Source organism: Planococcus citri, chromosome 4, assembly GCF_950023065.1.
Source record: "Planococcus citri chromosome 4, ihPlaCitr1.1, whole genome shotgun sequence".
Lineage (NCBI taxonomy): Eukaryota > Metazoa > Arthropoda > Insecta > Hemiptera > Pseudococcidae > Planococcus > Planococcus citri.
Genome location: NC_088680.1, coordinates 43,829,906 through 43,856,640, shown reverse-complemented (window position 1 = coordinate 43,856,640; position 26,735 = coordinate 43,829,906). Strand labels below are relative to the sequence as shown.

At 36.4% G+C, this 26,735-nt stretch overlaps 1 protein-coding gene across 1 annotated transcript in view; it reads right to left on the bottom strand.

Moving 5' to 3' along the window:
• The window catches only part of LOC135844272 (uncharacterized), a 137,679-nt gene extending 111,300 nt beyond the window's left edge, over window positions 1-26,379 (bottom strand). The window contains exon 1 of the mRNA XM_065362423.1: window positions 21,888-26,379. Within this exon, the coding sequence (XP_065218495.1) occupies window positions 21,888-26,379 (4,492 nt within the window). The remainder of the gene's footprint in view (window positions 1-21,887) is intronic.
• Window positions 26,380-26,735: the final 356 nt, after the last annotated feature.

Genomic DNA, 26,735 nt, shown 5'->3' with positions numbered 1-26,735 from the left:
TTTTTGAACCTGACAAACCTAAATTAAAAGAGCCATGCAAAATTAAATCATTAGCCAAAATTTCAGGAACACAAATATATTTTCAATTCTTTCCTGCAGATTTTTACAGGGAAAGTTCACTTCATAGACAAATTTGTAATAAGTTCTGCTCGTTTTTTTCCTCTGATGGGTTTTACTACAATTCACCCTTGCACCGTAAGCATGAATACACCATTGTCCCAGATTTTATGGGCTATATACTTTACGGCTTAAAACCACCTTCAATCAACTCTGCATGTAAAAAAAATTAGCTTAAGTATCAACTGTATTGGATAAAAATGTTGTAGAAATTTCAACTTTCAACAATTCGCTGGAAGCTTCAGAACTGATCAGAACAGTTCGAAATTGTTTCCAATCAATTGGGGGGTGGGAGGAAGGAGGGAATCAAAAGTTCTATATGAATTGGTGACATTTTAATTTTTTTTCATTGTTTGATCTAAAAAGCAAATTTGAATTTTTAAAATTCACCATAAATCATAAATGCATTTTCTACATTTTTATTTCCAAAAGTACATAAAAGTTTTCCAGTCCTTATCAATCACTATCGTTGGATCACCTCATTGACTTGTTTCCTCAGTCAAAAAATATGTCCTATCAATACTTTTGTGTCATAGTACTATACATATGTACTTATCAGAACAGAGCAGAGAGCAAAAGGGAGCAAAGTTTTAAAACACACGTTACAATCTACATACTTCACCTCTGGAGGGCATATGGCATATGATAGGTGTATAGATGTACTCTCGTTCATATGTATCAAGACGTATTACGCTTTTTTCCCATTTTAATATTTCATAACAAACGGTTTTTCTCGCTGATAAAAAATTACGCGTGTTGTGTCGGAAAATAATGGTAAAAAAAAGATACACGAGGATTTTTTTCAAACGAGAAAAAGCTTCGGCAATAGCGTTTGATGCTGGCGGCGGAATGCGAACGTATGTACGTGGTGGGTACGGGAGCAGGGGGCACAGCAGGATAAATCGAAATTGATGATAGAATTGGCATAATGGTGTGACATGGTTTTTATTAATTACACGCGAGGACTAGGTATGCCTATTGCCTATCCAAGTATCCAGACACACACGTACACATATCACATTGTTGGACAGGGACACCATCATACTACACATTATACTATGAATGAAGAGAGAGTAGTGAGGCGTCGTCGTCGTCCTATTTATACTATGTATTGCCCCTCTGTTGCGAATTGATTTTGTTGGAAATACGACCCCTTTGCCCCTATAGCCCCGTCTACGCTAGCGATCCTCTATAAGGTCATGAAATCCCACAATAGCTCGGGTCCAGTTTACGATTTTGTAACGTTTTGCTTAATCAGCTTATAGTAATACGACTACGAGACGATACAGGTTCGCGGAGTTGATAGAGACTGCTTCGCGTGTATTATGTAATTTAGTATAGGTATAGACGAAGGAAGATACCGGTATATTTAGCTGGCTGGTCTTGGACTATGGAAATTTAAGCAGCGTATATACAGCAACGCGACGTTAAACGTCTGCAAAAGTTTATACCTTTTTCTCTCAGCTATCTGCCCTAGGTTGCTGTAAAGCTCCTGTATACACCAACTTAACCGAGTTATTACGCTTCAATGAGTATTATATACCTGATACCGTTGCTAAATTTCATCGGTCAACCGTAAAGTCGAGTAATTTATTAAAACATTGCCTACCTGCGCGCCTCTCTGTCTCTTCGAACGCAACGCAATGCACAATTCCTAGTTATGTAAAATTACCAGATGAATTACGTGCATTCGACGTATTTATGTCTACAAGTGTATACCCCCCCCCCTGGTCCCGTGGCTAATACAATGATATTTACGCAGCAGTTCCATCAATTCCAATCTGGTATAATTAGAAGAGAAAAACGCGAGTAGTAGATACGAGATAGATGAATACCCGTAACAAAATGGATTATTATTTTCCAATTAAGTAGCCAACTATCAAAGAGGTGCACGTTTTTATGACCGTCGACCGGTATTTATCGCAGCTGATCATTGGAACCGTCTAGGTAATCCAGGTTAGGAATTCTTCTTGTATCGAGAGATCATTTTACTCTCATTTTATCCTCCTGTTTTTGGAGATTTTCGTGCGATCGACGAAGATGATGAAAGCAGAGTTGTTAGCTATATGATTGGTGACTTGGTGTGTCGAGGAGAGAAAATTCGATATTCGTATTCGTGATTCGCAGCATACTCGTAATTCCATATTACAAAAAGAAAAGGTTCTTTGAATCTTGATTCTCTTTGAAATTTTAACGAAGATGTGAGGCATTGAATTTAAAAATAACAACTATTCATTTCAAAAATGAATAATTTTTCAAAATTTTTGTAATTGCAATCTTTTTCAAGTTATAATATTGGTTCTGTTTTTCGAAATTATCTAATAGTCTTATGCATAAAATTTCCTACAGCATGGTATCTTACGGAATTTTTTTTTGAAAAAATTCACTACTTTTTCACTACTTTTACCCAGTTTTTAGACAGCTCTTCACTTGACCCCCCCCCCGCCCCCTTCACACACACATACAAAAAAAGAACAAAGTCGAATTTTTTACATGAAAATTTTCAAAAAAATTGAAATATGTAATTGGAAGACAACTTGTATACAAACTATTTTTTAATTTCACCAAAAATGAATTTTTTTTTCAATGATCACTATACTTTTGCACTACCTACTTTTACTACTCATTTTTGAAATTACCACTTTTTCACTACTTTCACTACCTGTTAGATAACCTGTATAGACAGACCTTTATTTTCAGAAAAAAATTCAGCTTCTGATTTAAATTTCTAAGTTTTTTTCCAGAAAATTAAAATTGATCCGAATTTCTTGAACAAAATAATCAATATCTGATCAAGTTGAGGTACTTAGAAAGCTGAAATTCAATTTGTACCCTTCCGAGTCAAATGGTAGAGATTTTGAAGCGTTTCAGCTGAAGCTTTCAAATGGCTTTCTCGTTTTCCAATTTTTAAAAAATCTAATAAGAAATGCTCAAAACTTGTTACCATTAATGCAAAATCCCCCCCCCCATCCAATCTTTCTTCATAAATCGGTTTAAGTTTGGACCCCTTATAATGTAGATACTTGAAATATGGCACCTTAAAATGGCATCAGCCATTGTGTGACCCCTTTCATGATTTAGCAACAATTTTTTATATCAATGAAAGCCCCCCCCCCACTCAATTATTCTACATAAATTAGTTCAAGTTTGGAACCCTTTTAGAAACTCTATCTAACGAATTTTTTTATTATATTATTTGCTTTTATATTTATTCATTTATTTTTGGATTTTTCAACAGTAAATGACTTGTCAGATCAAACTGATAATTCCATATTTTTACTCCCATCTCCTCCCTCCTATTTTTCCTCATCAATGGGTTCAAGTTTCAAACTATTCTATAGACAATCAGACATCCGCAGCTTTATGAATTTTACTCGTTTTTTCTCAATTTTTTCGTTTCATTAATTAATTAATTAGGTATTTCTTTTCACAAATTCTCGACAATAAATGGCATGTAAATTATGTTTTTCAAGAATCAACCAATTTTCAATTGCCTTCTTGGGACATGTTTTATTCTAGGTATTTAAACAATTTGATAGGTATTACCTTCAGTATTTTCAAAAAAAAAAAACGTCATTTTCATCACTTGGATTTCTTCTGAAGAGTTTCACTAAATGAAAAAAAATTCTCAACTTTTTTTACTTTGGCAAACCATCTCCTCCCCCCCCCCGATTTGTCAACAAAAAAAATTAAGAGACTTTTCCACAAGGGGAATTATGTATGTCGCTACGAGCATCATTCTCCAATTTTTCATCTGAGCTTATTTCTTTCAGCATTTCTTGGAAAAATAGATCTGTTTGTTTAGTGATTTCAAAATCTGACATCTTGAAATATTTCATCATTTTCATTTTTAAATAAAGTCTTGAATTTTTTCAACGCCCTGTTTTTGGAAATTTTGAAAGATTTCATAATCACTCGAGAGGGAGGATGAAACTTTTTTTTTTGATAGATACTTAATTGGGCACAGAAAAAGTTGTTGGAACACTAGAATTTCAAATTTTCAATATTTCTTTCTTTCTATTTACATATTTAGATTGTATTTCCCTCTCTCCGTTTTCAATACAACCGATATGTCAAAGCGCGCCATCTGGCAGCGGAAAATGAAGATTTTGTTACCAGTTTTTCATGAAACAACATAGCTCTACACATTTTATCATGTTGTTTCGCATTGTTTAAAAAACTGCTTTTTGGAGTTATATAGTTTCTAAACTAACAAGTTCACTTGAGATCTAAAACCAACTTGTGTAAAAAGTTGCCTTATTCATTGACATAAAAAGTATTAAAGAATAAATTTTGAAAATTTGTGGGTGCATTTTTTCTGAAAATGATCCATTGGACAGAAAACTGAGTTTAATAAACTACAATAATTGTTAGCATGTCTTCCTTGGAGGGGGGGGGGGTCACAAGCACACTATAGCTCGAGCAGAAATTTGATTTTATATATCTCGTTTTTTTCAGCTCTCATTTCGAATAAAGTAAAAAAATAGTGATTTTTGTTATCAGGGAACGACAAAGTTACTCCTTTTACACTTCCTTTTTAGGTAGTGTAAAAAGAGCATGAAAAAAGGAGTAAAAATTTTTGCTCGGAGCATGCTCTGAGCAGCGAATAGAACAGAGCTAATGAATACTTTTTGAATCGCGTTCCTTGAAATAGGTGGCAGAAGTAAACTTAATTTAAAAATCTGATTACATAATAAATTCATTCCAGTGGGGAAGAGAGCATCAAACGCAAATTAGCTCATGGTATTAGAACAAGAATTATTCTTCTTTGCGTCAGTTTCAGGAAAACAAAATATACAAAAAAAGTACCTCGTATTCTACTTACATCAGACAAAGTTGTCGCTTTTTGACATTACTCGTATTGCATATTTCATTTGTGTGTTTTTTTTTCGATAAATTGAAATGAAAAACGAACGATCAAATTACCCATCTCATTATTTTTTCCAGTTCGATGTTATTTTGACTCGATATTATATGCTTTTGAGTCACACAATGCAAACACTATAATATTATCTACATCTAGATACACGTGTCATTATAATATAAATCGTATTATACGTAACGTACTAACAATACGAGCAATTATACCGAAATAAAAAATATATATCTAATGTCGTATTTGTATTTTGGAATCGATACTACAACGATATCGTATCGTATGTACACATATGAGTATTTTTCTCATTACGAATAGGTACGATTTTTCCTACTCCTGTTATACTGTTACTTCGTTTGTATAATAAACAAACATCAAGGATACAGATTCAATTTATTTTTTATTCGTGCGTATTACTTTTTTGAGCGTTGTTGATGTCGTCTTCGTCGTCTTTGTTAATTTATTGAATGCTCCAGGGTTATACATACTTATACCTATCATAGGTAACTGTTCCTCATCAACGCAAGGTATTTTGTTGCGCATGTATCGTAGTTTCACCAATAGACCTAATGAGGGAGAAGGAGATGTAAGATATGAATCAAAATTCAATCGAAGATGGGAAATTTTCTTCTCCAATTTGACACCTGACATGCGTACGGAACACATATTCCATTTCATAATAGTACATGGAAAATCAACGAGAGACTGGGATGTTCCTATATTTTTAGACCTAGAACTTCGATTCACGAATCTTTTCATATTGATTAACGATTTCATATTGTTTGGCAACAGGGCAACACTAATTCTGACTTAGATGAGCGAGAGGCGAGAGAATTAGTACATTGAAATTTGATCTTTCGAGGCGAACCGGTCATCGGTGATGAGGAATTAATTAATGATTTCAACGTACACGTAAAAATGATCACGAATAATGAAGCTTTTTCAATACGTATTTCATTAGTAGGTAAGGTACAGGTACAGCAAATTAATTTTTAGCGGCATATTACACGATTCAATATATAGTGTAAAACTTTCAATTCAACGTTAAATTCCGCACGTGGCAAATTTTCCAAAACTTTTCAACTTTTTAATCACCTAATAACGTAATAACTTCGGATGTAAGGATAGTCCGCTACCCTGTACAGAATTTACAAACCTCCAACTCCACCCCCTTCTCTACCTTTTCTCCACACGAACGATTTTTTTTTTTTACAAGTCATCATACACGAGGAAAACACCAACCTTGGTCGAGTTACCGTAATCGTGACATTTTTACGACACATTAACGACACAGTCGTCGCCGAAAATGCTCCTGAGAGACGTAGACAAATGGAAACTTTAAATGAAAAAGACCACGCATTAAATTGGATCCGGACGGTAAATTTTTTATCGTATGAATTTATTCAGCGACGACGACGACGCGACGGTGCGCGGTGGTAAACACGTCAACTATCGGCGGTGTATGATTTCTCTTGGGTCTTTTTGCCAAACCATCAAGATAAAGAATGAAAAATATCCCATCGAAGAGCGAAGACACTGACCCTGGTGAAAAATATTCATTACATGGATTACACATTTGATATTATATACGAGGAAAAATTAAGCTACCGCGGTGCTGATGTTTTTTTTCCTGCTATAGCATCGCATCCGTCCCAATAAATCAGCGCCATCGTACGCTGAAATGAAAACACCCTGTGGAAAAATTTCCAAGTTCGAGAACGTGTATTTTTCATCGTGCCAGTATTCACCGGATAAATTTACAGTTTTACGATGGTTGGTTAAGGTTATAAACTGAAACGATACCGTGTAAGAAGAAAATTCAGTTCAAATTTTAACACTGACGAGGGAACCTTTTGAACTCACATTCTTCGATTTGAACGAAATCAAGCTAGATCGAAAGAGCATGTTCTAGAACCTCGTAACTGAAATTTCAGGAGCTCGAGTTCATTTTTGAGTTCAAAACGTTCCCTTGTGAGAATCTTCATTGAGCTTTCGAACGAAAAAAGATCAGCCATTTTCAAAACTCTAAATCCTTTTGTTTTTCTTTTCATTCGAAAACCGCTAGAGCCCTCTCCTATCTCCAAGTTTTTCAATCTCTCATCTCGAAAAACTAAAAAGGAACCGAAAACGGTTCATCACGATCAAGATTTCTGCACTCTTACAAGGGAACCTCTTGAGGTGTCACACTCCGATTTGAACGGGACCGCGGTTTATTTTCAGCTGCCCAAGTTCATTTTTCGATTTTTGGCGAATTTTTGAAAATTCAAAATGACTGTTTTTGGCGATTTATGCTTTTTTTAAAAATGTACGTACTTGATCAGTAAAAATGGTCAAAATAAGTCCCAAAACTAATATTAATTACCCAAATCCAAATTTCACAATTTCCAGCCATTCTGGAGCCTCGAGCGCTATTTTTCAATTTCTCCAGAATTTTGAATTTGCTCCAGAAGGCGTGAATATGCAGTTGGGCAGCTAAAAATCGAGTTGTGTATTATACTCGACCTGTTTAACGAGTTTATCTACATTTGAGCCGATTTTGGAAGTGACACTTCAAGAGTGGTTTTTTGACCAGCTTTTTTCAAAGTTGAAAAATCCAAAAAATCAAAAGATAACCGTTTGTGAGGAAATTTTTGAAATTTGTGCGAATCGCTCTATTTCTTCGGAGCGTAAATTCTACCATTTCCAGCCGTTTTGGAGCGAGAGTGACACCTCAAAAAACCACTCTTGAGGTGTCACTCTTGAAATCGGCTCAAATGTGGATAAACTCGTTAAACAGGTCGAGTATAATACACAACTCGATTTTTAGCTGCCCAACTTCATATTCTCGCCTTCTGGAGCAAATTAAAAATTTTGGAGGAATTGAAAATCGCGCTGGAAGCTCCAGAATGCCTGGAAATTGTGAAATTTGGATTTGAGGGGTTAGTTACGGACAAAATACAGCGATTCGCGTGAATTTCAAGAATTTCCACACAAATGGGAAACTTTTGATTTTTTGGATTTTTTTTATTTTGAAAAAAGCTGGTCAAAAAACCACTTTTGAGGTGTCACTCCCAAAATCGGCTCAAATGTAGATAAACTCGTTAAACAAGTCGAGTATAATATGTACACAACTCGATTTTTAGCTGCCCAACTGCATATTCATGCCTTCTGGAGCAAATTCAAAATTCTGGAGAAATTGAAAAATCGCGCTGGAGGCTCCAGAATGGCTGGAAATTATGAAATTTGGGTAATTAATATTAGTTTTGGGACTTATTTTGACCATTTTTACTGATCAAGTACGTACATTTTTTTAAAAAAAGCATAAATCGCCAAAAACAGTCAATTTTGAATTTTCAAAAATGGGCAGCTGAAAATTTGGTTTAGGGGGTTTTAGGCTATGCTCTTTCCAAAAATCGCGGTCCCGTTCAAATCGGAGTGTTACACCTCAAGAGGTTTCCTTGTTAGCTGGGAAATCTCCGACGACAATTGAGCTAGAAGTTAGGTACCTTCTTCTGAACCAATTAGGGTGTTGCTAGCTGTCCATGTTTAAACATCCACAACACTATTAATAAATAATTTCTCGTAAAAAACGGACGTACACGTAATTATTTTGAATCCAGACGGAAGTGCATTTATTATTTCACCACCATGGGCGTCGAAGATTACACATTATGAAAATATAATTCAACGTAGGGAAAAAATTACACATCACCGTTGGCTGGACGATGATGATAAGGCCATTCTGCAATTTGGAGACATCATCGTGGTCGGTGAATGCGCTTGGCGAATACGTAAAGGTTAAGGTTAATATACGATCATACATTCGTATACGAATTAAAATAAAATTACAACAATTTAAGATATTCTTACGCTCTGTTTAACGCACCTACTCGTTGCATCTTGCTCTTCAGTGTTTGGGGAAACGTTCGCCTCGCATTCCGCCATATAATTCCTTAATTAGTCATTGTATTCGGAAAAAAATTTTCTCACAATAACGTCGTCGTCGAGGCGCAATCCGCGCATAATATGGGAAAGGAAGCAACGTGCACGAGACGCGAGTCGACAACATCGACACACAGAACAGCTCACACAGCTCGCACAGCTCGCATTTCTGCATTTATATTGTGTTTGGCAGTTAATTTTCAAAATGCTGAGTATTTTCACACTTTCTATACACCGGCCATATTTCCCATCAGGGATAAAACACCTTCGTTCGGATTCGGTCCGGCTGCAGCCGAGAGTCTCATCCGCGTAATAAAAATCTCGTTTATTAATTTAGCGTAGATACCTTTAGAATTTAGTACATCGTCGAGAGCTATATGCAAAATATTATAAGGCAGAGAATTTCGCGCTTTATCGGGCAATCGTCCAAAAATACGAGTATACCGTTCGCTAACGATTTTATCTCGAGTGCTGTTTTCCGCCTTTTATTCAAGTACCAATGGCTATTATGATTTATGTAATTTTCGCCACCCTGTCCACAGCCGAGTGCTAACCTTTTCCAAACTCGTAAAAACTTATATAGTGGCTTTTTTGAAGAAAAATATACCAAAAAATGATATCAAAGCTGAAATTAATGACTTTGGAAAACCAGCACAGAGCGGCGGCAGAAATACCTCGTCGCGTAATTAATCATCGTAAATTTTCTTTTCATCGACCGCGAGCACGCAACAATAGGTGAGCCAATTCGAGAGAAAAAAATCGCCATTTCGGAGTAGGTACCCGATGACTTCATTATGAACGTATAGTTCTTATATTTTGTTTTACTCGAATATTTCCCAGTCTCTTTGGAGGTTTAATTCTGTAAAGAAATAAAAATTGTTCTAAAATTTCTTGAGACTATAAATAGGTAAATGAGTCACCGTTTACCTTTTTTTCTCTCCGAAAATTAATGATGACGTATGTGAAAATAAAAAAGTTCATTATTCTACGAGAGTAGGTATATAATTTGTTTACATTTTTTTTGTATTCTTTGATACGTACTGAGAAATCGAAGATTGAACGCCAATAAACGTAATTACTTATGAAGAGTAAAAATAGCAATCGCACACGACGATGTGGCGTTCATTAAGTAGGTACTCCTTCCATTTCTTATGAAAGAAGTCAAAACGTTACAGATTTTTCATTTTAGAGCTACTTACATTAGTATATCGTTTGCTGGATCCCAATTTTTATAATTTCACTATTTTTCCCATCTTCAGACCAAATTAAGAAGCAAGTGCTGAAGGTTGGACGTTGGGAGAGTCAGATCATAAAATAAAACTAATCTTCGAACATTTAATGCCTCCAAAAATGAAACAAAATCAATATGTCAGACAATATTTTCATCATTGCACCAAAGAGGGCCTGTGGTAACGATTTTGAGGGCCAGATTGAAAAGTTGGGTTGATATTTGAACTCAGTACCTCTAAAAACTCAACAAACACGTCACATGATATTATAATTTTTTTCATCTTTCAACCCAATCAGGGTATCTATCTGAATGAGGAGGGCGGAGGGGACTGGAGGGTCAGATCGTGAAACCGAGTTGAAATTTGGGCTCAGCATACCTAAAACCCCTCAATTTTTTCGCTTTTCCAACGCTGCACCTTCAAACATCCCAAGATGTTTTTCATGGAAGCGAATGTCAAAAATATAATTTTATCATTTTCAATTTTTGATTTTATTTTCACCCTTAAGGTTCTTGCTAATGTAGGTATGTGTCATTCCATGCCAAATCGGCGGATTTTTGCACGAGGGGTCTCGATTTTTTTCAAATCAAAATGGGATCGTGTGTAGAGGTGATGGTGATCAAACGATGGCGAATGACGCAAACTGGACATTTTTTCGATTTTTTTTGGCATAGCTGTGAGGCTTTAAAGTTTTCCAAAATGGCCGAAAATGGAAAATTTCAGTTGCAAATTACTCCGGTTGTACGTGGTATAGAATTTTGAACTGTTTTTTTTTCAAATTGTAGTAATTTGAGAGGGTAATCGACGAATGATATCAAAATCAGTGTTGCCACTTTCAAAACCCTAAAAAAAAATTTTAAAACTTTTAATTCAGTATAACCATGATCTCGACAAGTGAAAATTCTAAAAAAAAATTCAGTTTTAGTCCTTTTTATATAAGAATAAATATCAAAAAATTAGACTGACATTTTTTTTTTTTCATTTCCGAGAAAAAAATTACAAGTTTTACACCTATTGCAAAAATACCATTAGAAACCTAAAAAATGAAAATGTTTGCATTTTTGAGATATTTTACCAATGTGTAGACGCACATGTGAAAAAAATCCCCCTCCCCTCAATTTGTCAACGAATTGACGAGAAATATCATTTTTCGTGCTATAATTTCAAGAGTGAAACAAATTGAAAAAAATTCGCCAACGTTTTAAACAAAAGCAGGAACCTAAAAAATGAATATTTTTGCATTTTTGAAATATTTCACCAATATTTAGACGGACGGACATGTGAAAAAAGCTCCCCTCCTCCCTTCCTCAATAAACAAATTGAAGACGTCATAGCAAAAAGGACATATGTGTGAAAGTTGTATTTTGAGAAAAAACTGTTTGAAAGTTTGAGTGCTTGTGAAGTTTAGAAATGTGCATATTTGAACATGGTGACGATTTTATCTTATTTTCCCACTATCTAACTATATGAAATGCTATGCACCATCAGTCTGGAGGAAACTGTGTGTTAGCGGTAAGCGCTCAAACATTTCGAATTATATGTCCTTTTTGAAGCGAAAAATTGGCCAATTTTTTTTTGATTTAAAAATGTTTTTGAGCAAATTTTTGGATTTAAACCAGGTAAATAATGGTTGATAACACAAAATCGACCATATGAGTAACCAATTACCTCTGAAAAAATATCGCTAAGTTGAGTAAAAAAAAAACAAAAAAGACAAGTTTTTTTGGACAATTTTTTTTTATTGATTTAAAAATATTTTTGAGCAAATTTTCGGATTTAAACCAGGTAAATAATGGTTGACAACACAAAATCGACCATGAGTAACCCATTATCTCTGAAAAAGTGAATTTTTAATCGACTTCGCAGTTTTGAAATAGCGATATCTCACTGGTTTTTTGACTTTGTGAAGTGGGGATGGTCTCATATGATAGAGGAAGGTCTGAAGAATAACAATATGGATTCGTCTCAAAAAGGACATATGTGTCATATATACCCCTTTTTGTTATGACGTCTTCAATTTTGTAATTATGAATTTTTGCCTAAATTTAAAATTGAATGGGTCAGAAATATTTTTAAAAAAAATACATGTATGTACTTGAAAAGAAATAATTATTTCTAGTCCCTTCAATTTGAAATTTAAGCAAAAATTCATAAAAACAAAATTTGTCAATTTTCTAAAGTACTACCCATTGCCAAGGTCAAAAACACGTTTTTCTAAATTTTTTCTTTTGAAATGTTTCTAGCCCTTTCAATTTCAAATGTTGGACAAAAATTCATAACGACAAAATTTGTTTATTTTCCAAAGTATGTACTTACTACGTACCCATTCCCAAGATCAAAAATACGTTTTTCGCAATTTTTTTTGAAAGCTCGGTTGTTCCTTAAATTTTAAAGGTATATATAGGCAACTTTGTCCATATAACCTTTTTTTTTTCAAGTCGTACCCGGTTATATCCAAATATGTAAATCTGAAGTTTTGACATCCACTCACCAGACACCCTGTATAGATTGGAGTTGGTACAACGCACGAATAAAGTTCATCGAAATTAGGTATGAAAATTTTCCCAAACAATTTTTTTTTAGCACAAGATCACTCCGTCTTTCTTTCCCTCACCCCGTCGATGACCACCAGAGCGAAAAATACTCTTCTTCGTCCCTTTAAGTGCTTCATAAAAAAAACTGTAATATGTAGGTGACAAAAAATTCCCCTTTTTTGATGTTCTGCAACTTATGTCTGGACTTTTTTTTTTTTTACATAGATACCTATTTAACCAAGTGGAAAAGGAATCGCTAAAAAAACAAAACATAGACCACTTTGCTATCTAAAAAGAGGACAAAATACAAGTACATGTAAGCACAGATTTAGGGAGGAGATCGGGGAATATTATGCATTCTGTAATGATTACTTTTACCATGATTTTTTTGAGAGGATGAGGCTTTTTTAAAAATTTTGTAAGATTGCTGACCAGATGTATTCTGAACTCCCCCCCCCCCATCTCTAAATACGTATGAGAAAACAATTGAAAATTATCTGGGACTTTTTGAGCTCAACACAGAATTTTCTCAGTACCCAAAACCCACTTCACGTGTAATCAGTATCGAGTAATTTATGGAATGCAGGGCTTTTCAGCACTAAACCATAATACGAAATTCGGACTGACCTTCTTTTTTACGATGAGCTTGATTTTCGTGGGCAGTCATGGTGGACGCGGATACTTTTTGACTAGGGATATGGCCGCCATCCTGACAGCATCCGTCCTTATATCCATCGGGCGGACTGAGGGTGACCGGATCGACGAAATCCATCGGCGGATCGAAAGCGGCCGTGAAATCGAATCTCGGACTATCGACCGACTGTTCGTACTCGATATCTTCGTCATCATCATCGTCATCGTAGTAGCACCCCTCGTAACAAAACTGATTACCGCATTCGCATCTGTATTCGTCTTCGAAATCTTCATCTCGAACTAAGATCACGTAATCTGCTTCGAAAAATTTATTCAAACTTTCGTCGAATTGGACTCTGTGTTTCTTGCGGTAGAATTTTTTGGATCTTTTGAGCGACGTTTTCAGAATACCAGGTGGTTTCGGTGGCGTTTCCGTCGACGAATCCATACTCGAATCGTTATCATTCGATGGCTTTTTCTTGTTTTTCATACTATCATTGGTGAGATTTTCAACGCTTTGGTTCGATTCGCTGAGTATGTAACTTGTTACGTGTTCTTTGGGGGTGACGAAGACGATAGGTTCATTTTGTCGAGATTTTTCGTTTTCAAAATGTTGCTGTTCCTGTTGCGATGATGAAGGGGACGATTGAGTAGGAGAGGGTGATAATGAAGGAGGTGGTTTTTCAGGTGGTGAAGGCGAAGATGAGAATAATTCTTCTCCGAGATCCGAGTATAGATTCAAATCGGGTATACCTTCTCGTAATTTGCTATCGGTTTCGAGGGATGTTTTAAAATACTCGGAAAATTTACGTACTGCTTCTAAATTATTCACGTATAAATTGGTGAATTTGTTATTACAATTCTCGACGTTTTGATTATTACGTTGCTGCTGGTGTTGGTCTATGTCGTTTTGTTGACAATCGACGTTTCTTTCACTACACTGATTAACGGTTTCGATGGGGTTGGGGTTGAGAACGCGACGCGAATTTACATCATCATCGGCACCACCATGATCGAGAGCAGAGCAAAATTGCTGATCGCGAACACCACAATCACCGTATGCGAAATTGGTAACACAATCGTCGATACGAGACGCCGCGAACGCGAATCGTTCGTTGTTGCAACTTGTACGAGCTTCGAAAACGCAAAGCTCCGATAGGGGAACGCGCCCCGTTAAGTCGAGCTTCGAACTATTCAAGCTCCGCATTATTTCGCCCAACGACGATGGAAACGTACGCCATTTACGCAAGTCCGGACGCGCATCGTTCGATAACGATTTCCAACACCCACATTTGTCCAGGTCGTTTTTAACACTGCTGTTATCATATACGCGCCGCGCCGGCTATTTACCGCCGTCGTCGTCGCAGTCGTCTCCGTATCATACGCCATGGTCGCGTGTATTCCATGCTCCGCTACCGGATGACGCGTATTTTTTTCAAATTACTCATACCTACTCTTTCATGTGTACGGGAGATGCGTGTACCTCAAATCATTACAGACTTTCATCACATCAAAAAATTGAAGAACTAAAATGCCTCTTTTTCGTCTATATTTGAATCGGTCAGTGCAGAAAGGTAACAAGTCACATTTTTGAAAAAATTTTTTTTTGCGGAAATGGGGGTTTCAAAGTATGGCGGATCGACTGGTGATGTCAGATTTCCGCAAAACTGCCGGGAAAGTGGTATTTGGGCGCAGAAAAAGGGCGGATCCGCATTTATGACTTTTTTGTAAAATTTTTTAAATTCCTTGAAAAATAACTAACATTTTTGAGAAGACCATTTTTTGAAATTTAAGTTAATCTCTGAACTGAAAAATGATGAAAAAATTAACAACTTCGACAAAAAGTCTTAGAACTCAAGGGGTTTTTGGTCAATTTAAACGGGATGGCAGTCTAAATGATGTACTTAGATGTAGAATCAAGCCCCATTCGTGCCCGAGAAATTTCGAAAGAAATTTTGTCAATTCAGTGCAGAAAGGGTCTAAGTCCCATTTGTTTAGGCAGCAACAGCACTGGCGCACGTGAATATTTTTTTTTGGAAACTGCGCTAAAAGTTGTGTCTTGGGGTCCTCTTTCAATGACCTTAAGCATGTTTACTGAAATTTTTTGATTTTTGAATGAATCAGTTTTTTGTTATTCCTGAAAAACGCAAAAATGGACTTGTGCCCTTTCTGCACTGACCGATTCATTTGAATTAAATTATCAACTAATACCCCGAAAAGACCGATAAAACGATGGATAAAATTGTTCCAAGATACAACATGTTCATATACCTCGGAACACCATGAAAACTGACAGGTAAAATGCTCAAATGTGGCAACTTTAAGTTTTTTTTCTGGACAAATTCAACCTGGAAAGTCATAGATGAAACTTATTGGCTTCAAAAATCACATCAATCGAAAGTAGAGAGAATTTCTCAGTGATTTCAAAAAATTCAACTTTGGGATTTTTATTCAAAATACGTTAGCCGAATCTACAGAGTTTTTGAGCCTTTTGACGTAGGTATATTTGAAAAAAAAATGTCTATTATTCTACGAGAGTACAGATTACAGAGTTTGTTCATTTTTCTAGATTTTTGATACGTAGCTACTGAGAAATCATGATGGAATGCCAATAAACGTAGTTTTTCATCAAGAGTAAAAATAACAATCGCACACGACGATGTGAGTGTTTATTTCTCCTTGTTCTCTTCCAAAAGGAGTAAAAATGTCACAAATTTTTCATTTTAGATCTATGTTAATGTCGTTTCTGGATCCCAATATAATTTCATTATTTTTTAGCATCTGTAGTCCAAATTAAGAAGCCAGTGCTGGAGGGTGGACGTTGGGAGAATCAGATCATAAAAGTAAGTTAATCGATACTCGAACACAGACTCAACGTCAGTGCTCCGAAAAACCAAACCGATAAGAGCAATTTCTTCATCTTTGAACTGAATTCAGGTACCTCACGTGGTAATCAAAAAATTGAATTAATTTTCAGGATCAGCAACGTCACCAGTCATTATATACATGCAGGCCTTTTTTTGTATTTCCTTCTTTGGGGAGACGCTAAATTGAAGTTGCATGTCCACAATTTGTATACCCCCCCCACCCCCCCACAGTGTTTTGAGAAAAAAAAATCGAAGTAAGTACCTAAATTATTTTTTTATTGTTTGGAAAAAATGTTGAACTTTTTTGAAATGAAAAATTTTGATTACTTTTTTTTTGCTCTTCAAGTAATAGCGTTCCATAATTCAAAATTCCAATGTGACAACCTTGACAGATTTTGTATTTAGATAATTTTGACCTTAAAAAATTTCAAAATATTTTGAAAAACTTGATAAAATTTATTTATATTATATTTTTTTCAAATTCTTTTATTTCTGTTTTTATGGCAACTTTTCAATATTTTTGAACTTCCCTTTGGGAGGACTGCGCCCCCCGTACTCCCCACAAAAAAAGCCCTTCATATGTATATATATTTTTTTTATCTGTGGACCTAACGCGAGTGTCCAAGGTAAAGATTTGGAGGGCCAGATCAAAAAATTAAATTAATATTCGAACTCAGCACCGTTAAAACACCTCACGAACACATCAACAATATAATATTTCGCATAAAACTGGAATTTTTTTCCAATTTTGAATCCAATTGGGGACTGGGGTACCTGTAAGCACCTCAGGTTACTCATATGAAAATTGAATATTCTACGAGTACAAAAAAATGGCCATCAGTGACAGGAAATTATTGTTGCAAGGATACGTATGTGAAATCGAAGATGAATACAGATGGAACCAAAACGTATTGAGAAATCAGACAGACGGATCAAAGACTTTAAGAGGCCAGATGGGCACCTTTGGGAAGCCAGACAGACGACCATGCGAAGCTATATGGAGACAGTTCAGAGATCTTATGTGGCCTGGCAGGAAGACTGACGACCTTGAGAGGTTGAACATACGGGCCAATGACCTTGAGAAGACTGATAGACAAACGACCTTTTCAAGCCAGATGGACAGGTCAATGATTTTGAGAGGCCAGACAGGAGAACATATGATTTTAAGAGAAGTTACTAAATTGCTGAGAGGTCCGAGAGAAAATAAACAATTTTTTAAACTCAATTTTCTTTCAATTTTCGGGTGTAGGTCTTTCGGGGAAACGGATTCGGGGAAATGGATTCGGGATAAAAAAAGTCGGGATTTTGACATTCGGGAAAACGTCTTTCGGGAAAGTGGATTCGGGGAAGTGTCCGGTTACCACCTGGGGTATCAAAAAATTAAGTTGGAATTTGAACTCAGCAGTCAGCACCCATGAAAACTCAACAAACGATTATGTCACTTAGGATTACAAATTTTATTTCTTCTTTCAGCCAAATTAGGACCTCTGTAGTGGAGGATAGGAGTATCACATCGTGAAACTGACTTGAAATTTGGACTCGGCGTCTCAAAAAGTCAAACGAATGACATGTCACATGGCACTACTTATTTTTCACAAAATCCCCCCTCCCCTCCCCAATCTTTATTTCTTTAAATAAATGGCCAATTATTTCATTTTATTTATTTTAATTTTACACAAAATTTTCATACGCACGAATAAAATTCATTTCACATAATTCATCAAAATTAAATATGAGGAATTTTCCAACGAAATTGTTAATGTTTTAGTACAAGATAACCCAGCCTACCTCTTCACTTTATGAACCCCCCCCCCCCCAAAAAAAAATTGGTGATAAAATAGCAGAAAATTATTTTTTTGATACTCTACAACTTTTGTTCAACAACTTTTGTTTGAACATTTTTACCAAACCTCATTAATTTGAAGAGTTATGCCTGAAAAATCAAAATATGTACGAAACAGGCAGAGATTTTAGGGAGGAGGATGGGGAATATTGGAATACCTGCTCTACTATAACCACCTGCAAGTGTCATGATTTTTTTTGGGGGGGGGGAATAAGGGGTTCTGACTAACCCAAAAAGACATCTAAATGATTTTTTTAAAAAGAAAACATGCACCCCTATAAATAAAATATTCAATTTATGGGATTTAAAATTTGAAAAAATTCACTCTCTTTTCCTACATTAGGTATAACCTCCCAAAACCAAATTTCGACATTTTCAGCCAACTGGAATGCTCTATAACGATACTTTGATTTCTTCCCATATTTTGGAAGGCTAATGTTGGGAGAAGAATAAATTTTTGTAACTTTTTTCAATAGGTAGGTCGTATTTTTGATTTCAAAGATGGCCATTTTTAATGAATAATTGAGATTTTTCAATTCCAAAAAATTCCCAAAAAATCATGAATTCAGCTAGGGGGGAAAAAAGAGTGCATTGGGACCTACTTTTCCAAAAATCCATCTTCTACTTAAATCAAAACGAACACTTTAAGTAGATCTTTTGTAAAAACTGCAATTGGCCAGGTATAAAATAAAATATTTCATCAAAGTATTTTCCAAGTTTTTTTTCTCATAATCTGAAAAATACCAAAACAAAAAAAAATCCGTAGTGAATAAATGCGAAAAAATACATACTCAAGTACAAAATTTTCACCATTGAAACTCCCTAAAGTGAAGGCCATAAAAACCAAATATTCTGAGATAGCCAATAAGTTTAGAATATTTCGACCCACGAGTCATTTTTGCCTTTTCTAAAGGTCCAATGTTAATGTACGAGAAGGCAAAAAATTGAAATAACGCTTTAGATATCGACCTAAGAAAATGTAAAGTTGATTTTGAAGGCTGGGTGTATAAGATCCACTTTCGATGACACGAGATAAAAAAAAAGGTGTAAGGTACCAAGTACCAACCCACGTCTAATCATTTTCCAGTTTTTGAGCATATGGATCTGGTATTATAGGTGTTTTTTTTCTCTCTCTTCAAATCGATGTTTCGATGAAGGAAAAAATAGCACTCGACTATAGTGTTCTCGTTTCAATGACAATGATATAGGTACCTACACCGAAAAGAGCAAAAACTACAATTTCAGATAACGAGTTTTTTTTCAGGCGACATTTTCCGCAATTTCTCGAGGTCTGCTTTTATTATTTTTAAAAGCGTATATTTTGAATTGCTTTTTACGCAGCAAAAGTTGTATGTACTTTAGTTGTACAATATTAACACTTTTGTACATGACGCGACGACTAAATATAATAAAATTTCGCAATTAGAGTAATAACGTGTTACGTCTGCTTTTATTTTACTTTTGATCTATTTTACGTTAACGCGAATTAGTCGTACCTGGTTTTTTTCATTAATTTCTTTACGCAACGTAGAGCTAGCTTTGAAATTAGTAAACTAAAAGGTAAAAGAGAATTAAAATAAAAGGACAATGTTTCTCGATTTCATGATTCTTCTTATGCATTAAAACAATCGAGTCGTCTGTGTGCTTTTCTCTCTCACTCTCTCCAACATTCGACTACGCTAATTAACGTTACACCAGTAGAATGAGTTGCTTAGTAACCGTCGTCAAAATTTATGCACATCTTTTGCTCGACACCCTATCGTATAAATGGTTGCATGTTTCTCAATTATTGTATACGCTATTTTCAAAAAGGGTTTCCTAAAATAACTCGAAATATGACGAATAATCATAATTTCCCCTACAGATACTATACTTTTGCAAAATTATCTTGTTCCTGATAGTTGAAGGAAAATTATTCAACTCGTTCTACAAAATGACAATGGTTCATACTCGTAAAACAATTCTATTTCTAATTAATTTTCAAAAAAAAAAAAGTATTCTGCAACTCTCTCTCTTTTTTTCCATAAGGTATTTTTAATACTTTAGGAAAATTAGCACCATAATCAATAAAGTTTTCTGAACAAATCAATAGGTATAAAACAAATGACTCGACTTCGAACGCAAATACGAGAGGGGGACAGATATTTTAATTTATTTGACATCCCTCCCCCTTCATATAGACCAGGACATCGACGGACGAGATTTTCATTAGAAACCAGCAAAAAAAAATGGCAAAAACGAATGGCACGTCTTTCGATCTCATTCATCATTCAAGAGAGAGGGGGTGGAAAGGAGAAGCTACTTCTAAACAAAAAAGTCAATCAAATAAGCAATTCCTCAACCCGACTATAAGTACTTATGCCAAAATGCAAAACGTTAAATAATGAAAAATGGGCTCTGTGGCAATCTATAGTCACAACCCTTTTAAACAAATATCGCTTTTAAAATCGTTGTTTTTACCTATATTTATTTACCTACTAAAGTATACACCACGAACTGAAAACGTGTCAGTTTGTTCAACAAGGAAATGGAAAGAAAAGATAAATATGAAAATTATATAGATATTTTTCGAAAAGAAAAAAACTTTTACTTTTTCCAGTACTCGATAAAGTTTTTGATAAAAGATAAGAAAAAAGAAGAAAAACTTGCCAATGACTATAGGGAATCGAACTGTGATGAGGTGTATTACAGAGTTCAAGGAAATATGAGCTTAATATTAAATTACTTTGTAACCAGAGAGGGTCAAATAACATCGTCAGTCTTTACGCTATTTTCATTTTATTTCATTCTTTTAAATGGAAAGTTCATTTTTCAGGAGAGTTTGTAATTTTATCGCAGTATTGGGAGTTAGTTGAGTACTCGTATTTTCATAGCAAGATCATCTTTAATTTATAGATTTTTATTTTTTTATTTTTTAAATATCAAACACCAAAAAAAGAAAAAACTATGTTGAAAATATACATATAATAATTGCGAAGTAGATGAACCTCCCATCCCCAATCTTTCCAATAGAAGGTTTCTTATTTTTTAACTTCAATATTTCGCAAAATTAGCTAAAAATCGTTACAAAAAATGTATAATTCCCATTCATTTTCATCAACTTTTTCCCCCTTATACTGAGAAATTGTACAAATTTTTCTAAAAAATAAATTCAGAATTTTTTAAAAATTGAAACCACAAAACAATTCAAAACCAAAATTCTAAAATAACAGAACAGAGAGGGGGTGATTCGGAGAAAATTAATGAAAAAATTTCACGAAAAAAATAATAATAATAATAATAATTACAGAATGAAATACCTTACATTGAAAAGTATGTTACCATTTAATCAAACAATCATTGTAAAAAATGTAAAGTTTAGCAAAATTTCCAAATAAATATGCAGGACTTGCCTGCTTGCCAGATGTTCTTTTTAGAATTTTTGTACAACTGTTGACAAGGTGTAATTCCCAGATCCACTTCTCCTTCTCCCTTCCCGTTCTCACAAGACACATAAGAAAAATTGAAATTATCTAGAGCATTTGAGCACAAATTCGAATTTTCTCATAACACACTTCTCCTAACATCGATGCTATGTACTTAGATGAAATGTAGGACTTTTTCAGCACTTGCAGCTCTGCAGAACTTGTCACTTCGATAGCATCTATTTCAAATGTACTTATTCAAGCCATTTATGTATGTACTTTGCGAATGAAGGGGCTGGGCCTGGGGGAGGGAATTGAGGTCGAAGAGATAATAAGGTGTTCATCGACGAGATAATTCATTTCCAGTGAAACCACAATAAGTATAATTTATACTAATAAATGAATAGTGCGAGTACCGGTAATTCTGATATACTCTAAAACATAATACGAAATGCAGACTGACCTTCTTTTTTACGATGAATTTGATTCTCGTGGGCAGTCATGGTGGACGTGGATACTTTTTGACTAGGGACATTATCGACATCCTGACAGGATCCATCCTTATATCCATCGGGCGGACTGAGGGTGACAGGATCGACGAACTCCATCGGCGGATCGAAAGCGGCCGCGAAATCAAATCTCGGACTATCCACTGCGTTTTCGTATTCGACATCATCGACATTGTCATCGTCATCGTCATCGTAGTAGCAACCTTCGTCGCAAAACTGATCACCGCATTCGCATATGTATTCGTCTTCGAAATCGTCATCTCGAACTAAAATCACGTAATCGGCTTCGAAAAATTTATTCAAACTTTCGTCGAATTGAACTCTGTGCTTCTTGCGATGAACTTTTTTAGATCTTTTGAGTGACGTTTTTAGAATACCAGGTGGTTTCGGTGGCGTTTCCGTCGTCGACGAATCCATACTCGAATCGTTATCATTCGATGGCTTTTTCTTGTTTTTCATACTGTCATTAGCGAGATTTTCAACGCTTTCGTCAGATTCGCTGAATATGAAACTGGTTACGTCTTCTTTGGGAACGACGTTAGTGATGTGTTCATTTTGTTGAGATTTTTCGTTTTTGAGATGATGTTGCTCCTGATGTAACGATGAAGGGGATGATTTAGGGTGAGAGGGCGATGATACAGGGGGCGATTTTTCAGGTGGTGAAGGCGAAGATGAGAATAATCCGTCTCCGAGATCCGAGTGTAGATTTAAATCGGGTATACCTTCTCGTAATTTGCTATCGGTTTCGAGGGATGTTTTAAAATACTCGGAAAATTTACGTATGGCTTCTAAATTATTCACGTATAAATTGGTGAATTTGTTAGTACAATTTTCGACGTTTTGATTATTGCGTTGCTGCTGATGCTGGTCGTAGTCGTTTTGTTGACAATTGATGTTTTTTTCACTACACTGATTAACACCTTGGACGGGGTTGAGGTCGATGAGAACGCGACGCGAATTCACATCATTATCGGCACCACCATGATCGAGAGCAGAGCAAGATTGCTGATCGCGAACACCACAATCACCGCATGCGAAATTCGTAAGACAATCGTCGATATGAGACGCTGCAAACGCGAATCGTTCGTTGTTGCAACTTGGGTGAGCTTTGAAAACGCAAAGCTCTGATAGGGGAACGCGTCCCGTCAAGTCGAGCTTCGAACTATTCAAGCTCCGCATTATTTCGCCCAACGACGGTGGAAACGAACGCCATTTACTCAAGTCCGGACGCGCACCATTCGAAACCGATTTCAAACACCTACATTCGTGCAGGTCGTTTTCAACACTGCTGTTATCATACGCGCCGGCTACCACCGTCGTCGCAATCGTCTTCGTATCAGACGCCATGGTCGCGTGTATTCCATGCTCCGCTACCGGAACGTCTTCTTCTTCGCCTTCGCCTTCATCGTCATCATCGCCGGTTAACTGTCTTCCACCAGTAACCGACTCTTGTTGTTTATCTTTTGCCACCGTAGTCGTCGTGGCGGTAGCAGAGGCAGTGGCAGTTGTTCGCCTCGCTTCGCTAACTGTATCGAAGAATGATGGATTTGGCATACCATCAAATCTCGTACTCGATATTAATACGTTTGTCGACGATTCCATTATCGAGTCACCGTTCTTTGCTTCGACGCGGTTATTACCATTCGCACTCGAATCTGAGTAATCGTCTCCTTTATTTTCAATACTTTCAGTCGATGGAGCAGCCTCCTCTTTTTTTAGCGATGCATCTTTCCAGTTCAACATGTAAGACGTTGCGTCGTCATCTTCGTCGCGTAATTCCAAAAACCGGTTACAAGACGTGATCGTATTTGCGTCCGATGTACCCAATATTGGCTCGTTGCTGAGTAAACTCCAGCCAACTTTTTGCCAACTTATTGGCTCAAACAATACGATCTGAAGGCATCGAGAACCCCAATTTTTCAAATTCAAAAGCTCTTGGATCGTATCGTAAATGGCTGGATTCTGCTCGGTGCAAATTGAGCATTTCGCACCAAACGAGCCTCCATCTATGGTTAAAATATTCTCCAGCACGCTACTCGTGTTCAGGTAGCAATTATCGCTCGAAAATTGCGTAATACACTGATCGGAGCCGGTTTCAGGTACATTGTTGTTTTCTCGGTCCGTTTCGATCGGTTTCACCTGTTCGACGATTTCGATGACATCATCGTTACGATTCTCGTCACCGGAATGCCGTTCTTCAATTTCGGCCGCTGATTCGGTGACGTCATCGTCAGGTTTTTCATCATCTTCGATACTCGAACTACTGCAGGAGGAATCTGCGACGGAAAACTCGCTTTCATGGTCGTCTTCGAACATTTCCTCTAGCAATAGGGGTTTCGGCGATGAAAATATCGGTTGCCAGGAGTCAAATAAAAGCGAATCCAGTGGATCGATTACATCGTTAGGATTTTGGGTACTGTCCACTTCGTCGACCGATTCGTTAATGAATACTGACTGGATTACGTTTTCAGACTCTTCGAGTTCACGATTTTGTAAATTCCAAACATTTGTTAGATTGGTCGCTTTATCGTCACTTAGTTCTGAATCCATTTCTTCGATCGAATCATTAGTAATTATTTCAGCGTCAACGAACGACTGGTCAATATTTTTGGATCTCGCGAGCTGATGATTTTGCAAATTGCAGGCATTACTCGATAAATTTGAATTTATCTCGAGATCAAAATTTACTTCTGATTTTACTTCGTTGATGGTTTCGTTAATAAATATTTTAGCATCACCGAACGACTCGTTTAAGTTTTTAGTCTCTTCGAGTCGATGATTTTGCAAATTACAAAAATTATTCGACCAATCTGAATTGATCATTTGATCGTGATTTGATTTCGAATCTACTTCGTCGATCGATTCATCCATAAACATTTCAGCATCGTCGAACGATTCGTTTACATATTTAGATTCCTCCAAATGGCGATTTCGTAAATTGTAAGCGTTTGACCAATTTAAATCGATGGACGGGTCGTAATCCACTTCTGAATTCATCTTTCCCTCCAACTTGATGGATTGTTCATTAATCGAGCCATCTTTACAAAACGACGTTTGAATATCGGAATACTTTGCGATGACACGACTGTCATCTCTCGACTGTTTCGTTTTACATTTCTGTACCTCGAACCGTTCGTTCAATTCGGAATGTACTCGATGAAGAGGAGGAATAATATGTGAAATACCATCATCGGATTCGTTACATTCCTGCGTATCGTCGGTCGAGCTGATGAGTACTTTGGGTATCTTGAACTCGGTCGATGCATCTGATTCGAAACTAAATCTCACGTCTTGCTCGGTCAACGTACCATTCAAAGGATCACTTTCCGAGTAAAAGCTCTCGAGGTCGTCGGCTTCTATGGTAGATCCATCGCTGATACCTCCTCCTTTCACATCGAACCCTTCGTTTAGGTAATTGATAACGTAATCAATGGCAGTTTTTGATTTGAAAATGTTATCAGTTGAAGGCGAAGTTGAGATGTTTGAAGAGTACGAATCCGAATCAAAGTACTTTCTGTCGTCCAAGCTAGCAGGAGGATTAACGTAGGATAAATACTGAAATGTGGATTCGGCGTCGCTGGATTGAGCTGCAGGTATCGTGTCGCTGAACATATCCGGTGGTTCGAGGATGATGTCGTTGATAAGAGATTCATCGTTACTCTTCGTCGAACTCGAAGACAAGATAGGTTTATCGATCACATTACCGCTGACAGGATCGTAGAAATTTCGCAATAAATTGTGGTAATTATTGATGACTTTCTCGACCACGCCGACAACACCCTTATCAACATTACAATGAGGTGTCTTATCACTAGACGAATCTTCATCGCTAACACCCAAACAACCGGAATCCGAATCATCGAACGAGTCTGGATACTTTTCGAGTATTTTCAAATTACTACTAGATCGATCATCGGATACAGTATAAGTATCATCAGTTGTTTCGCAAACCGAGTAAGTTTTGTCATCGGATATCAACGAACAAGCGTTCGACTCTTCATCAGCCGGATACTCGATATCGGAAGAAGAAGCTGAAGCCGAATGGATGACCGGTAGTTTATCGAAATGAGTAGTTTTCCTATCCGAATACAGAATCGACTTTTTGATACAATCGTTGCCGGAAAGATTACAACGCGGATAAGGTATTGTGGGAATTTGCGAGTGTTTATCGAATAATAATTTCCTACTGGGATGCGAGCCGCATTCCGTAGTATTCAGCGATTCGTTCTTCGCGTTCAAAATATACAAATTATTATCATTTTTACGTAAACCAGTTATAGACATGAGAGCTGCAGCCGCCGCCGATTGCGCGTTCATTTTCAAATCATCCATTTCCTCTGGATGATGGTAAACTGCCAACATATCCGGTATGTTTTGCTCGACCGAGATGCTGCTGCTGTAATTATCATCGTAACAGCGCCTCAGATGCCGATCCTTTGTTTCCATCTTAATTAAATTTACATCGTATTATCCGCACTTTAGTATACGCGTATATTACACGATGCTGTAGATGATACCACCGCTGATATCGCTGCCGCTTCTGCTGGTTTCACTTATACCGCCATCATCGTCGTCGTACGAGAATTTTTTTCTCATATTTTTATTCATAACTTGTATTGGTTTATTTGTAGATTAATCGATGTGTAATACTGGAACCGGTTACTACGATGGTTTTACTTTCTTCGATGATTTCTTCTTCAGCACGACGATCGATACGAAGAGTGATTTTTTGCCCATGTACTATCGCTGAGACTTCGCTACGAATGGATCTGCAACAAAGAAGATAAATTTTCATTTAGAAA